The 14,568-nt window shown below is 37.0% G+C and overlaps 1 protein-coding gene across 1 annotated transcript; it reads left to right on the top strand.

The window, feature by feature from the left end:
- Nucleotides 1-2,261: 2,261 nt before the first annotated feature.
- On the top strand, nucleotides 2,262-11,618 carry minpp1b (multiple inositol-polyphosphate phosphatase 1b). The gene is made up of 5 exons (XM_017483038.3): nucleotides 2,262-2,958; nucleotides 3,884-4,078; nucleotides 8,130-8,227; nucleotides 8,937-9,067; nucleotides 10,903-11,618. The coding sequence occupies exons 1-5, from the start codon at nucleotides 2,355-2,357 to the stop codon at nucleotides 11,279-11,281; spliced, it is 1,407 nt and encodes a 468-aa protein (XP_017338527.2). The 5' UTR covers nucleotides 2,262-2,354; the 3' UTR covers nucleotides 11,282-11,618.
- The last annotated feature ends 2,950 nt before the right edge of the window (nucleotides 11,619-14,568 follow it).

Below are 14,568 nucleotides of genomic sequence, written 5' to 3'. Positions count from 1 at the left end.
CAAAATAAAAGCAACAGTTAGTGCATTGTGCCTTGTATAGGAGAAAAGTTCCATTGAAAATCATACATGGAGAGAAAAAGAGCAGGAACAGTTGACTCTGCTGGTGTGTGATGTGCTGGGGAAAACAGAGACTTCTGGGTGGGAATGACATCCTGCATGAGGAACAAAGAACATATCCGCTGCAGCTCAGGAAGAGCCTGTTGCTGTGACTTTTCCTTTTTTTTCCTCAGGCATAGAGGAAAGACAAACAAAATAAAATGCTTTCTCACTGCTTGCTGTGTATCGCCTGTCTATTTGGACTGAAAAAAATATTTCAGGAAATTCTTTTAGCATACCAGCCATAAATCCTCAGGGTTAAGTAGTCTTTAACCCTTAGTGAGCCCGAACTGTGCATTGTGCTTAAGCAAAAAGAAATGAATTCCACACATATGCGCATTTACTCATTACTGTACAACCTAATTGTTGAATTTGAATCTCTTAAAGTTCTAGGACCCAGTGATGAGTCCACGCTGGTAAAGATACGTACTAAATCATTTGTAGGAGCAACTACATAATAGGATACAAGCTATAACTGGGTTTAAACAATAGTGCATTATTATGTGGAGAGTATTTGAAATATGTGGAATGATTATTTTTCTAAAATAAAAAAAAAAATTAAAAAAAAAAAAGTTCAACAAAGTAAAAAGTTACCACTACCTCTAATACTGATCACATAGCCCTCAAATGAACTATTGCTAATTCCATTATACATATTAAAGTTAATCAACAATGCTTACATAAAGCAAAATCAGCACTACGGATAACAGGTCAGCAATTCAGTTATGAGATCTACAATGATCTCTCACCTGGTGAACATTATTCATTTTTATCCACATACAGACCACTGTCTAACCATTCTAGCAACACTAATGCAAATTACTGTCTACTGTTGGTGGGTTGGCAAGTAATACAACTCAATGAGGGGTACAGTTTTCCCCTCAGACACATCTGACCAGTATTTGCATGCTTATTTTCCTCATTTCTGGATGGCAAATACATATCAGTGGGCTCTGGGGAACTGTTCTGTAATTTACATTCAAAATTTAATGTAAATTAATGGAAACTCAAACGTGTGGTGTCCTTGGAAACCACTTCACAAGGTGAAAACAAGGTTAGCCTGGGTTGCCAAGTTATTAGATACTCCTATCTAGTATCAACTATGAATGGAGATAAAAAAACAAGCCAACATTTCACCATGTGAAGTTCCCACACTAAGTGAAAAATTATTTGGATCTGTTAAGATGCTAGTATCTTCTCATATGTTTACATCTGCTGATAGAAGATCATTTATATTTATTAGATTTTTCACTCAGGTCATTTCACTCAATTCATGAATGTTCTTTCTTTTGCAAAACACTAATACAAATATTATAAATAAGTACCAGTCTTGTTCACTTGTAAACTTAATCAGATAAGTTTGAGCTATAATGATGACATGGCTGGACAATTTGACATGATTCTTCTGTTTCAGAAATAAGAGGATACAGGCAGATTGTGTTTCCTTTAAGAATTATGGCGATAACTAACAGAGGCAACAGGACACTGAGTGCAAATTTTCCCAAACGACAAAACAAAGAAGACAAACACATTCAGTGTATTGCAACAAGTCAAGTTAGGTTTATACATACACACACACACACACACACACACACACACGCACACACACACACACACACACACACACACACACACACACACACATATATATATATATATATATATATATATATATATATATATATGTGTGTGTGTGTGTGTGTGTGTGTGTGTGTGTGTGTGTAAGCCATGGGGAAACATTTTTGCTAATTTCTAGGCATGTAAACTGTTTGTGAAAGTTGGTGTCATTACTGCCATCTAGTGGAAATACTAATATTCATGTTACAGTAATTTAATTAGGCCTACATTATTGCACATTTAACTGAGATCGTACGTATAAATGAATAATACCACACATGGACGCTCATGCTCGTTTTCCCTTTTCCTTTCTTTCTTTTTTCTTACAACAATTTTAGAAAAATAATATTCAATGGTCATAAACACGATTGTATTCTGACCCGGAAAACAATCCAGCCATTTTTGTTTATTTTTTACCAACTGTAGCCAGACAAATCCCACCTCCTGCACCAAGATTGGCTCATTTTTCATCTTCACCGGCAGTCCGCCTATTGAAACTACATGAGCATGGACTATCTTCCAATCATCAGGCGGAGAGGGCGGAGCGTCTCGAAATACGGGTAGGAAATAAAAAAAAATAACAACGTTGAAGCTATCTGCGTCCTGGATCACCCGGATAACTGCATATTTAACAGGTATCGATGCACCAAAGAGTTTTAAAGATGAGACCCGCAGTGTGCAGGAACAGACATTTTGTCATTGCTGCTTTGAGTATGATCATGGTTCGTGTTTCCTATTGTAAGCTCACAAAACCAAGCATTCCAGCCATTGCTTTTTACTTTGGGACCAAAGGGCGATATGAGGAAGTGAACCCACATTTATTAGACGATATTTTCTTCGTGAATAAATCTCTGGTGAGACCTCCAGCCCCAGAATGTCAGGCAGTGCACTTAGTGGCGGTGATCAGACACGGCACGCGCTTCCCTACCACCAAAAACATTAAAAAGATCCATCGCCTGTATGATGTTGTGATGACTGAGGCGTCCGGCACTGACCAGTGGCTCAGGGACATTCAGAACAACTGGACCATGTGGTACACTGAGGATATGGACGGGAAGCTAGTAGAGAAAGGGAAAGATGACCTGAGACATTTGGCTGTGAGGTTGAGCAAGTCGTTTCCGACGCTGATTGCAGAAGAAAACCTCCGCAGAGAGCGCATGGAGTTCATAACCAGCTCCAAACACAGGTGTGTGGACAGCATCCAGGCTTTCCAGGAGGGACTCCTCAAGCACTGGGACGTGGGAGGTAAAACACACCAGCATCATTGTTCTTTAACTTATCATCTCCACAATGTTGCCTGTAAAATACAGAATAGTAGTACACCTATCAGCCTTAATATTAAAGCCACTGACAGGTGAAGTGAATAGCATTGATTATCTCATTACAATGGCACCTGTCAAGAGGTGGGATATATTAGGCAGGAAGCAAACAGTCGGTTCTCAAAGTCGATGTGTTAGAAGCAGGAAAAATGGGCGAGCGTAAGGATCTGAGCGACTTTGACACGGGCCGAATTGTGATGGCTGGACGACCGGGTCAGAGCATGTCCAGAACAGCAAGTCTTGTGGGAGGTTCCTGGTATGCAGTGGTTAGCACCTACAAAAAGGTGGTCCAGTGAAGGACATCCGGTGAATCTGCGGCAGGGTCATAGGCCCCCAAGGCTCACTGATGCGTGTGAGGAGTGAAAGCTAGCCCGTTTGGTCCGATCCCACAGAGCAGACCCTCCATGTACTCCATGTGTCTCAGTACAGTTCCCTTTTGGGACCTTTTAGGGGGGTCTTAGAAGACTTGGTTTGTTCACATATACACACTGAATCGCTCCGAGAGCGTTTGGAGGGCTCAAACGAGCTAGCTGTGAAAACACCCTAAGTGTCCACTAATTCAGAAATCTGTTACAGATACACCATATTCAGTTTGTACCCTTCTACATGACCATACATTTTGCGAAGTAGTGCTTTTCCAGCCAAAACTTTAAAAAGATCTACCGCCTGCATGATGTGCTGATAACTGAGGCAGTGAGTGTGTTTCAGCAAATGCATGTGGTTTTGGTCGCATTCTATCAACACTATCACACTCAATACCATGTCTATATGCTACACTCCTATAGTAGTCTTCATCTTTCTTTTTGGTTCCTCTTCAAGCTGTCAGCCGACTCCCATCTTTATTTTTGTAGATGTGGGTTTCAGACACTCCGTGAATGATTCACTCATGCGCTTCTTCGATCAGTGCAAAAGATTTGTTGAAGATGTTGACCACAACAAGACCGCCTTGAAGGAAGTCCAACTTTTCAAGTCGTCTCTGGAGATGGATGAAGTCTGCAGGCGGATGGCCAGTCGCTTACAGATTCCACACAGTCAAATAACTCCAGGTAAAATTGAGCATTTCTGTATGATTTTCAGCTCGATTTTGCTTTGACAGACAAAAATCATACACTGTAAAATAATTCTTTGGTTGTGAGTTGCTAACAGTGATCTTAGTGCTCATAATGTCATTTAGTACGAGTGCAACTAAAGCTGGCCAACGTCAATGTTCTGGCTGTGTCCAAAGTTTTTTTTTTTCCATAAAAATATCAGAATGTGACCACTGCTACAACACTCATCTAAAAGCTAGAGAATCTTCAGCCAAGATTCTATTGGGATCATCTTGTATAGTGTGACAAGTAATAATTATAAAATACCAATGTAATTACACAATATAAAACCTGCATAACTGTTACGTGTATAATGAATAGGCCTTATCTGGTATTTAAAGTTCTTTATTCCAGCTAGTACCTGACTTACATGTCTGCGTTTGTGAATGTGTAAACAGACCCTCCTAGATGTATTGAAGGACGTTGCAAACTGAGCCGCATATTTGCTAAAGCTTCAGTTTAGGAGAAATGTGAGTGAATGGGCAGAAGTTGGAGTTTGAGCAGTGACAAATGGAGAAAATATAGAAATAATTCCATGCTGTTACAGGTTATATATTAACAGTAACTTTTGTAGAAGTTTGTAGTTGAGATAAATTACATATCATTCAAAACACACTGACTTGTATTACAGAATTATAATTTCGCCTACCCCATATGCCAGCTAGTTAACTTGGCTTGTGCTAGCTAGGTAACATTACCTACTTGCTTACTTTAACTTTAATGTTTGTAACAAAAATGAATAAATCATTGTAGGGGATTACAAAGAAAGTGTGCTATCATTGTACACATTTGTGTCAAACTACATAAAATTGTCTAATTGTATCAGGACTTTCACCAGCATTTATTGGACGTAGTTTTACTTTAAAATAGCAATTTACTTTCACCCAAGTTTTGTTTGCATGTTTATGCATTTATTTAGTATTTACTTGAAATACTTTTGCGGTGAAATGGACAGAACTTACAGCATATAATAAAACATTTGCAATGTACAATATAACAGGAAGTCAGAAATTTGGAGAGAAAAAAATGACCGTTAGAATTATTGCAAAGTTACAAGAGGTGTTGTTAATAATAAGCTTTGTACAGCCACAGTTATTTAGAGAATCCTTTGTAGGGTTTAATGATAATATATAATTTCCCCTTTCTCCCTTTCTTTCTCCTTTCTTTCTTCCTTTAGCAATAACTTAGGATGAGGAGACAACTTTACTGTAAATAAAGCACACGCACATTAAGTGTTCTTTTTAAAAGACTATGGAAAACAAGCTCTTGCACAATGAGTGCTTTCAGGATTAGCTAAAGAAACACCAGTAGGTCAGGGAACACCTTTTAAGTAAACTTAATTAAGTAATTAATTATATTCTTATTTAAAAATATTCAATATTAATTCATATTTTATATAAAAAAAATACAAAATGTCTAATTTATTTATTCATTTTCATGTGGTTCATTTACATGTGATTCATTTACATGTGATTCATTTTCATGAGATTCATATTCAAGTGATACATTTTCATGTGATTCATTTACATATGATTCATTTACATGTGATTCATTTACATATGATTCATTTACATGTGATTCATTTACTAATTTGCTTCTCTTTAAATCCAGTTTTAGACTGTGATATTACAAAGGTCTTTCCAGATTATTACTTGCTACACTGTATGAGATAACCCCAGTAAAATTGCCTGAATTCTATAATATAATTTGTTCACCATGTTAGGTTTAAATCCTCTAAAAACAGATTCGCAATTAAATAACATTACATCCTTCAAAGCATTGGCATGTTCCGCTTACTCTCACAATCCTCCAAACTCCCACACACCCAAAGTCTCCATAAACAAGTGAGACAGCAGTGTATCCTACAAAAACCCAACGTTGTCCACAATGTGAAAACAATCGGAGAGTAAGCCGAACTAACCAACAAAATAACCAAGACTGATAAACAGTCTGCACACAATAATGAATATAATGTCCTTACCTTTTAAAAGACTTGAAACAAATAATATAACAGTGTAGCACGTAAAGCCGAGGAGATAACACTGATAAAATTAAATAAACAGAAACTCTAACCCGGTCAGAGCAACAAAACAGAGAAGCACATTAATACAGAAGTACATTTTAAGAGGAGTAAGTCCACAAAATCTAGGTGGAGTAATGCAACGACGATATCTTCAATAAAAATCCGAATTCTGTAGAGCTGGAAGGCCGAGTGCAAAAAATACAAATAAAAGAAGAGCGAAAAAGACTCCGCTGTGTAGGTGATGCAGTTCACCCCGATATCAAGAGTTTAACATAGTCTCCTGCTTCCTCCGCTGAAATAAAGTCCTTCTGAACACCGTTATATGTAATGCGAAGCCGACTTAATTAAGTAATTAATTTAAAACTTTCAAATGTAATTAATAATTACTTAAGTAATTACAATAGCAGCCATTTCAGTGATGGGTAAATTCAAAACAATTCATCATTCAACAACGGACTTACAAAAAATATGTTTCTAGTGATTAAAATATTAAAATAGATAATAGAAATATTTTGTATTTTATAAATTTAATATTTAAATGCGCTATAGAGCTTTTATAGAGCTTTTTTATATTAACAAATGAATAAATACAAATGTTGAGGAAAAGTTGTGCTTGTAAAATCAACTCCAGACCAATAAAGTCTGCTTAAGAATATCCGATAAGGACTCAATATTGATTATTCATCACAATTTTTAAATCCCTTTTGATTACCAGGTACATTATAAACCTGTGTAAATTTGTGATTCAGAATAAAACACATTAACGCTGTGTTAATCTTCACAGTTCACCTAACTATAAAAAATCTATAGACACTATAATAGACACTATTCAATAGAGTCAGTAAAACTGAACCCAACATTATTTGGTTAGCTTAATATAGTCATTGACTACATTTACATGCAAATTCATAGATTAAATCTTGGTTATATTGGTTTAACTTCACAAGAACTCTGCTTAGATTTAACAATAACAATGCTAAATGTATGATTGCTTTTTCGACTTTACTAGCTAGATGTCTTACAGTCTATTGCTTAAATTAAAAGGACAGAGCTTCCATTTTTTAGTCAATGGGTCAGTGATCTTATGTATCATCTTACACTAGAGAAGATTCGGTACTCCAGAACATTCTGTAGTCAAACTTTTTTTTTCTATTTGGCAGCCAGAGCCAGTTTTTGCTGTTTGAGGTTTTTCTTATTTCCTCTGCATTCTCACTTAATACTATACCTGGCTCAGTGAGAAAAAATATGTTATAGCATAGAATGTTTTATTTTATTACTCTTCTTATTTTTAGTTTTTTTCCTCTCAGAAATTCTTTCTGAGAAAATAAGAATGTGTATAAGATGATGTGCAATAATGGTGCAGTGGGAATGGGGAGATCTGTTGGAGCAAGGGTATTGGTTTTGCTTTGTCTTTATCTGTTATTATTGTTATTATTATTATTATTATTATTATTATTATTATTATTATTATTTGTATTATGAAAAAATAATAATATAAAGACTGTGATAAAAAAGCATCTGATCTATAGCTTTAGCAGTTTTGTCATCAATAATGACCCAACGTAAGTACGCCAAGAAATCATTTCATCTTTACACAAAACAGGCATGCACTTGAAACTTAAAAGTAGAGAGGGTCCATTTTTGTTTTTGTGTTTTGAAATATGTAGTGAAAAGTCAGAGAGACTTGTCCTATATAGATATGTGCGATATAGATTACATCTGAGGTGTGAATGCAGGCTCCTCTGTGAGCATTCCCATTCTCTGCATCTCTACACAAATACATTTATGTGTATCTTTAAGAAAGTATAAATAAGCTCGTGTAGAGCATGTGAATTCAGCGCAATAAAGTGTTCTAGGGGTCAGTATCAGTATGGCACCAACAAACATTGCACTTAGGCTTGAGAACTGACTTTACTGTGCAGCTCTGTGTGTAACCACCTGATGTTCTGGAAAAACTACTTTTCTTGTTTTGTTTTTTCTCGACAGATTTGGTTGAAGCCGCTTTCTTTTTGTGCTCCTATGAGTTTGCAATCAAGTCTAAGAATTCTCTGTGGTGTAACCTGCTGGATGAATTGGATGCTCAGGTATGCATTTTACACTAGGGTGCAGTTTTTTTTTTCCTTTGAAAATCATGTTGTTCATTGTTCAGTGAGTTGAGTTGTAGTGCTCAGTATTGTAGATGGTTTGATGCCACACTTGTGTGTCCTTCAAAACAATACTGTAACAAGGGGTTATGATTTTTCGCTAACTACCACTGAGTACTTCAACAAGACACCATGTATTTTTATAGGAAGTGTGTTATTAGTATTGTTGGCTTTTTCCTCATGTCATGTTGTCTCAGGGAGTTTCCACTGTCACCTCTGGCTTGCTCATTAAGGATCTAGATCTACAACCGGATTCTTGTAAAGCGGCCTTGTGACTGTTGAAATTAATTATCACTCACTGCTTACAAACCGCTCAAAGTCTTAACTTAAATCATTTATCAGGTTTAAGGGACGAGTTGTTGTATAAGCCAGAGGCTTATCATGCATTTTCTGTGGTAGATCTGGTAAGATGTCGTTCACTGTATTACTAGGATGATGATATAATTGTAAGTGGAACTGTCATTATTTTAAAATTGGTTGATTGTAAAATTATGTTCCTACTACTGTCTGACATCCACTCAAAACGCATGAATGCATCACACTTACAATTGTATAGATTATGATATTTAGCATATTTCCTAATTCCTAATGAAATTAATTACAGGCTACACCACTGGTCTGAGCAGATTGTTCTGCTTTTGTTTTCCAGGTCCTGGAATACAAAAATGATCTGAAACAGTATTGGAAAAGGGGATATGGCTACGACATCAACCGCAAATCGAGCTGTATTCTCTTTCATGACCTCTTCAGGAGGCTTGACCAGGCATCGTATGACTACAGGTAGGCAGTTTCAGCAACGCAGGCTTACATTTTTTCTTTTTTTCCCCCAGAAATTTCTAAAAATTAATATTATAAGATCAAAACTGGCTCTCTATCCCACAAGTCCTTTCAGTTTGTATATGTATCATGACTATTCAATTCGATTTCAATTCAATTTTATTTGTATAGCGCTTTTTACAATAGACATTGTCTCAAAGCAGCTTTACAGAAATATCAACATGGTATACAGATATTAAAGGTGTGAATTTATCCCAACTGAGCAAGCCACTGAGTGGCGACGGTGGCAAGGAAAAACTCCCTAAGATGTTTTAAGAGGAAGAAACCTTGAGAGGAACCCGACTCAGAAGGGAACCCATCCTCATCTGGGTAACAACAGATAGTGTGAAAAAGTTCATTATGGATTTATATGAAGTCTGTATGGCGTTAAGAGCAGCCGTAGTCCAGCAGTCTGGAATTAAAGAAGATTTGAGCTCCATCCAGAGGCAGAGAGGATCTGGATCTCTAGTATCTCCATAAATTCGTGTGGGGCTCGGCGAAAGGAGAGAGGGAGAAAAAAGATAATTATGACTGCGAAGTAGTAGAACAGAATCTAGTCAGGTTAGGCTTGAGTAAACAAATACGTTTTAAGCTTAGACTTAAACACTGAGACTGTGTCTGAGTCCCGAACACTAATAGGAAGACTGTTCCATAACTGTGGGGCTCTATAAGAGAAAGCTCTTCCCCCTGCTGTAGCCTTCACTATTCGAGGTACCGTCAAATAGCCTGCATCTTTTGACCTAAGTAGGCGTGGCGGATCATATAAAACCAAAAGGTCGCTTAGATATTGTGGCGCGAGACCATTTAGTGCTTTACAGGTTAATAAAAGTATTTTATAATTAATGCGAGATTTTACTGGGAGCCAATGCAGTATTGATAATATCGGTGTGATATGGTCGTATCTTCTAGTTCTAGTTAGGACTCTAGCAGCTGCATTCTGGACTAACTGGAGCTTATTTATATTCCTACTGGAACATCCAGACAGTATGGCATTACAGTAATCTAATCTAGAGGTGACAAATGCATGAACTAGTATTTCCGCATCATGTAGTGACAATATGTTTCTTATTTTAGAAATATTTCTGAGATGAAAGAAGGCTATCCTAGTAATATTATCTACATGAGCATCAAATGATAGGCTGGAGTCAATAATCACTCCAAGGTCTTTAACTGCTGTACATGATGAAACAGAAAGACCATCCAGAGTAACCATGTGATCAGAAAGATTACTTCTAGCTACACGTGGGCCTAATAAAAGTATTTCTGTTTTATTAGAATTAAGTAGAAGGAAGTTATGACTATGACATTATACAATGTGTTTCGCCTTTTGTATATTGACAAGATTGACTTGTAGCTTTTACAAGGCTTCGCTATGTGGCAATGTCGTGTACAACCGGTCAGACCAGTTAGAGCACATCTGAAGAATATCAGATGATCACCGATGACCTAAATGCTGACGTATACTCTTTTATATCAACTTTGACATGTGTGACTCTGCTTTCTATATCCGTAATGTTCATTTGTACTGTGCTTACATTTCTACCAATATCAGCTCAAATGTGAGTTGTATGTACTGTCTGTTCTTAACATCAAGAACTCCCCTTGATCACTCACCTTCATACTCTCTTTAAATGGAATTACACTGACTGACTGAGTGGTAGCCGAAAGGCCATATTGATTTTCTGCACCTGATAAATGAAGATCTAAAAACTCTTGACTCCTCAGTTGCTGAATTTCTTTTTGACTGATTTTAGGCTGTATGTAAGGATCAGTCTCTTTATTTTATTATCATCACTCAGGTTTGGAGAGGTGAATAAGGCAGTTACCATCCAGGTGGGCCATGGTGAGACTCTGCTGCCTCTGCTGTCTCTCATGGGTTTCTTCAGGGACGAAACACCACTAACGGCCAAGAACTTCCGTTTGCAGCACAGTCGCAAGTTCCGCAGCAGTCGAATAGTGCCTTACGCCGCAAACCTGCTCTTTGTCCTATATGAGTGTACAGATGGACTCCGGCTCCAGTTCTTCCTCAATGAGAAACCAGTGGCTTTTCCTAACATAAGTGACCCAGCTCCATTGTATAGGACAGTCAGGAACCACTACTCTGACCTCCTGGGTGGCTGTGATTTTAAGAAAGAATGTGAATTGCCAAATGGTAAAGTCAAGAATACTGAACTGTGACGTAGATAAGCACAAGGCTGGGCAGAGGGAGAGAGTAAAGGAAGCATGTGCCAGTAATTGTACTGAACAAGTTTTTATCGGTTAAATCACGGGTGAGATGGCTAACCAAATATTTATTGTTTTTTTTTTGGTGACCAAATATGTGGTTTATTTATGGTTTAAGCCAAATTTGATTAAGAATTTATTAAGGTACCAAATATATTTCTACTGGGAATAAGACCTTTTCCAAATAAAAAAGGCATATTTTTATTTGAAGTGTGCACTTTCATAAGGAACAGTCTGGTTTGCTGTCTTAATTTGGTTTGCATTAAAGTAACCTGTTGTGTTAATGTATACAGAGATGTGCAATGCATAGTCGCTGTGTGATGTGCTGTGTACATCCTCTTATTAATCAGGGTTAGATATTTGACAAACACAAATATTCAACAAATTATTCTGTTTTGCAGTTTACGTATTAAACAAAGCATTTGGTTTGCAAAATACTTCTTACATATGTACTTGTTAAGATTTCGCTGTTACTGGCCTCAGAATTTAAATTCTTGGACCCGCACAACCACACAGCTGTTTCTTTCTCAGTACAGAGCTCAGGAAAAGTCACCACACAGACACAGAGTTCATTGAAAACTTCTTAGTTTAATGCTGATATAGGCTAAGTATATATATATATATATATATATATATATATATATATATATATATATATATATATATATATATATATATTATAAAAGATACAGAAAAGGAAGACGAGTTAAATCATTGCTTGATTTAGCTAGGACCAGAGAGCTTACTGTGTCAGTACAGGGACGTCTGTGTACTCGGATAAGATGATGTACAGGCTATCAGATAGAGAGAGAGAACAGAGAGTACAGACAGAGAGCATGCCTAAGTATTGTGAAACTGATCAGTACTCCAGGTGATTCAAATAAATGAATATATTAAAGTTTCTCGAATTGCTTTGTCAGAGAGTGTATCATGATTATGCCTATAATTCAAAAACAATACAGTGGCAGGAAAAAGTATGTGAACCTTTCGGAATTTCATGACTTTCTGAATAAATTTGTCATAAAATGTGATCTGATCTTCATCTAAGTCAAGGGTATTGACAAATATAATGTGTCTAAAATAATAACACAAAAAACATTCTGATCTTTTATGTCTTTATTGAGAACAAAAAAAACCCCATAGTGCTTGTGGAAAAAGTATGTGAACCCTTGAGTTAATGACCTCAAAAAAAGCTAATTGGAGTCAGGTTTTAGCACACCTGGTGTCTCGTTAAGAAAATGAGAAACAACCCCGAATGACAGCCAAAGATGTGAAGGCATCATTGGAACTGGCTAACATCTCTGTTCATGAGTCTACAATAAGTAAAACATTGAACAAGCAGGGTATCTACGGCAGGACACCACGAAGGAAGACACTGCTTACTAAAAAGAACATTGCTGCACGCCTGAAGTTTGCCAAAGAGCACATGGACACTCCACAGCGGTATTGGCAAAATGTTTTGTGGACTGATGTAACTAAGATTGAACTATTTGGAAAAACCACACAGCACTACATCTGGCGTAGAAAGGGCACGGCATATCATCATGAAAACATCATCCCAACCGTAAAGTATGGTGGAGGAAGCATCATGATCTGGGCCTGCTTTGCTGCATCAGGGCCTGGCCAGCTTGCAATCATTGAAGGGAAGATGAATTCCCAAGTATATCAGACAATTCTTCAGGATAATGTGAGAATGTCTGTATGTCAGCTGAAACTGTGTAGAAGTTGAGTGATGCAACAGGACAACGACCCAAAACACCGGAGCAAGTCCACAACTGAATGGCTTCAGAAAAACAAAATCGGCCTTTTGGAGTGGCTCAGAGCCCAGACCTCAACCCAATAGAGATGCGATGGGAATGACTTGAAGAGAGCCATACACATGAGACTTCCAAAGAGTATGACAGAGCTAAAGCAGTTCTACCAGGAAGAATGGGCTAAAATTCCTGAACGATGTGCAGTTCTGATCCACAGTTACAGGAAGCGCCTGGTTGAGGTTATTGTTGCCAAGGTGGGGTCAACCAGTTATTAATTCTAAAGGTTCACTTACTTTTTCCACTGCCATTTTGAATGTTGAATGTGTTCAATACAGACATGAAGGATCAAAATGTATTTTGTGTTATTATTTTAGATGCATTATATTTGTCAATACCCTTGACTTAGATGAAGATCAGATCACATTTTATGTCAAATTTATTCATAAAACCATGAAATTCCAAAAGGTTCACATACTTTTTCTTGCCACTGTATTTTTTACAGTTAATTATGATGAGAATATAAAAGGTTCAAATTTACCAAAACTGGACTGTCATATGCTGACTTTTCAGTCAGTTGAATGACTTCTACACACTTCTACTACCACACTTTACTTGGAAATTAGCCAATAATACTGCTTGTGTGTGTATGAACAAGCAGATCACTGAACTCTGATGAACTATGATCCTTCAGGATTACAGTGTATCCACATGAAGCAGACATTCAGACAGATTAGTTTTATTATTTGTTTAAGTCAATATTAGATTATTTGATTTGAAGTTGTGACATCAGGATACAGAGAGGTGGGAATGCTTTTTATGTTGGTGGTGCTTTAATTTTAAGCATCATACATGAGAGGTGTGAGATCTATATATTCTTATTAGTTTAGCAGTTTCAATTGCACACTCAGGACCCCACTTCCCATGTCCTAGTCAGGATAGTATTTTGGTAAGTCAACAATGTTTGTGAGTATGGTGTAAACACTAGTGATGTAGATCTCCAGCAACAGGGCTTATAGATAGATGGGCTGACAGACGGGTAGATAGAAAGACAGACAGGTAGATAGACAGATAGATGGATGGATGGATAGACAGACAGATAGATAGATAGATAGATAGATCTGCTAGGAGAAACCTCAGCAAGCTCAAACCTGGCTGCCAATAACATCAGTACTGTGAACATGTACAAATTGCTCAGACAAATCATTGTGTATTTTCTTCTTCTTTTATTGCTATTATTTTATTAAACGTTTTTTAATTGCGTGTTAATGTGTGTAAATGTGTACGTCTGTAATTTAATGTCACCAATGCTCTGGCAATGTAAAGCCTTTTACCATTCCAATAAAGCAACTTGAATCTTGAATCTAGGCAGACAGACACATTTAACTTTTTATAGTCTCTTCAGTTTCTTTCTAACATCCTTCCCCACAGCTTCCTTTTCAAGTTCCAATCTTGAACATTGCATTTCATCACTGCATAGCAAAGCTTTTG

This window comes from Ictalurus punctatus, chromosome 13 (genome assembly GCF_001660625.3).
Source record: "Ictalurus punctatus breed USDA103 chromosome 13, Coco_2.0, whole genome shotgun sequence".
In the NCBI taxonomy this organism is placed as follows: Eukaryota; Metazoa; Chordata; class Actinopteri; order Siluriformes; family Ictaluridae; genus Ictalurus; species Ictalurus punctatus.
Note: the sequence above shows the minus strand (reverse complement) of the source record. Positions and strands in the feature narration are given on the sequence as shown.

Bases quoted from the DNA above. Each gene is read 5' to 3' on its own strand.
- minpp1b (XM_017483038.3), top strand. From the start codon at position 2,355: ATGCACCAAAGAGTTTTAAAGATGAGACCCGCAGTGTGCAGGAACAGA. The intron at 2,959-3,883 runs GTAAAACACACC...TTATTTTTGTAG, and splicing joins CAAGCACTGGGACGTGGGAG to ATGTGGGTTTCAGACACTCC. The intron at 4,079-8,129 runs GTAAAATTGAGC...TTTTCTCGACAG, and splicing joins ACACAGTCAAATAACTCCAG to ATTTGGTTGAAGCCGCTTTC.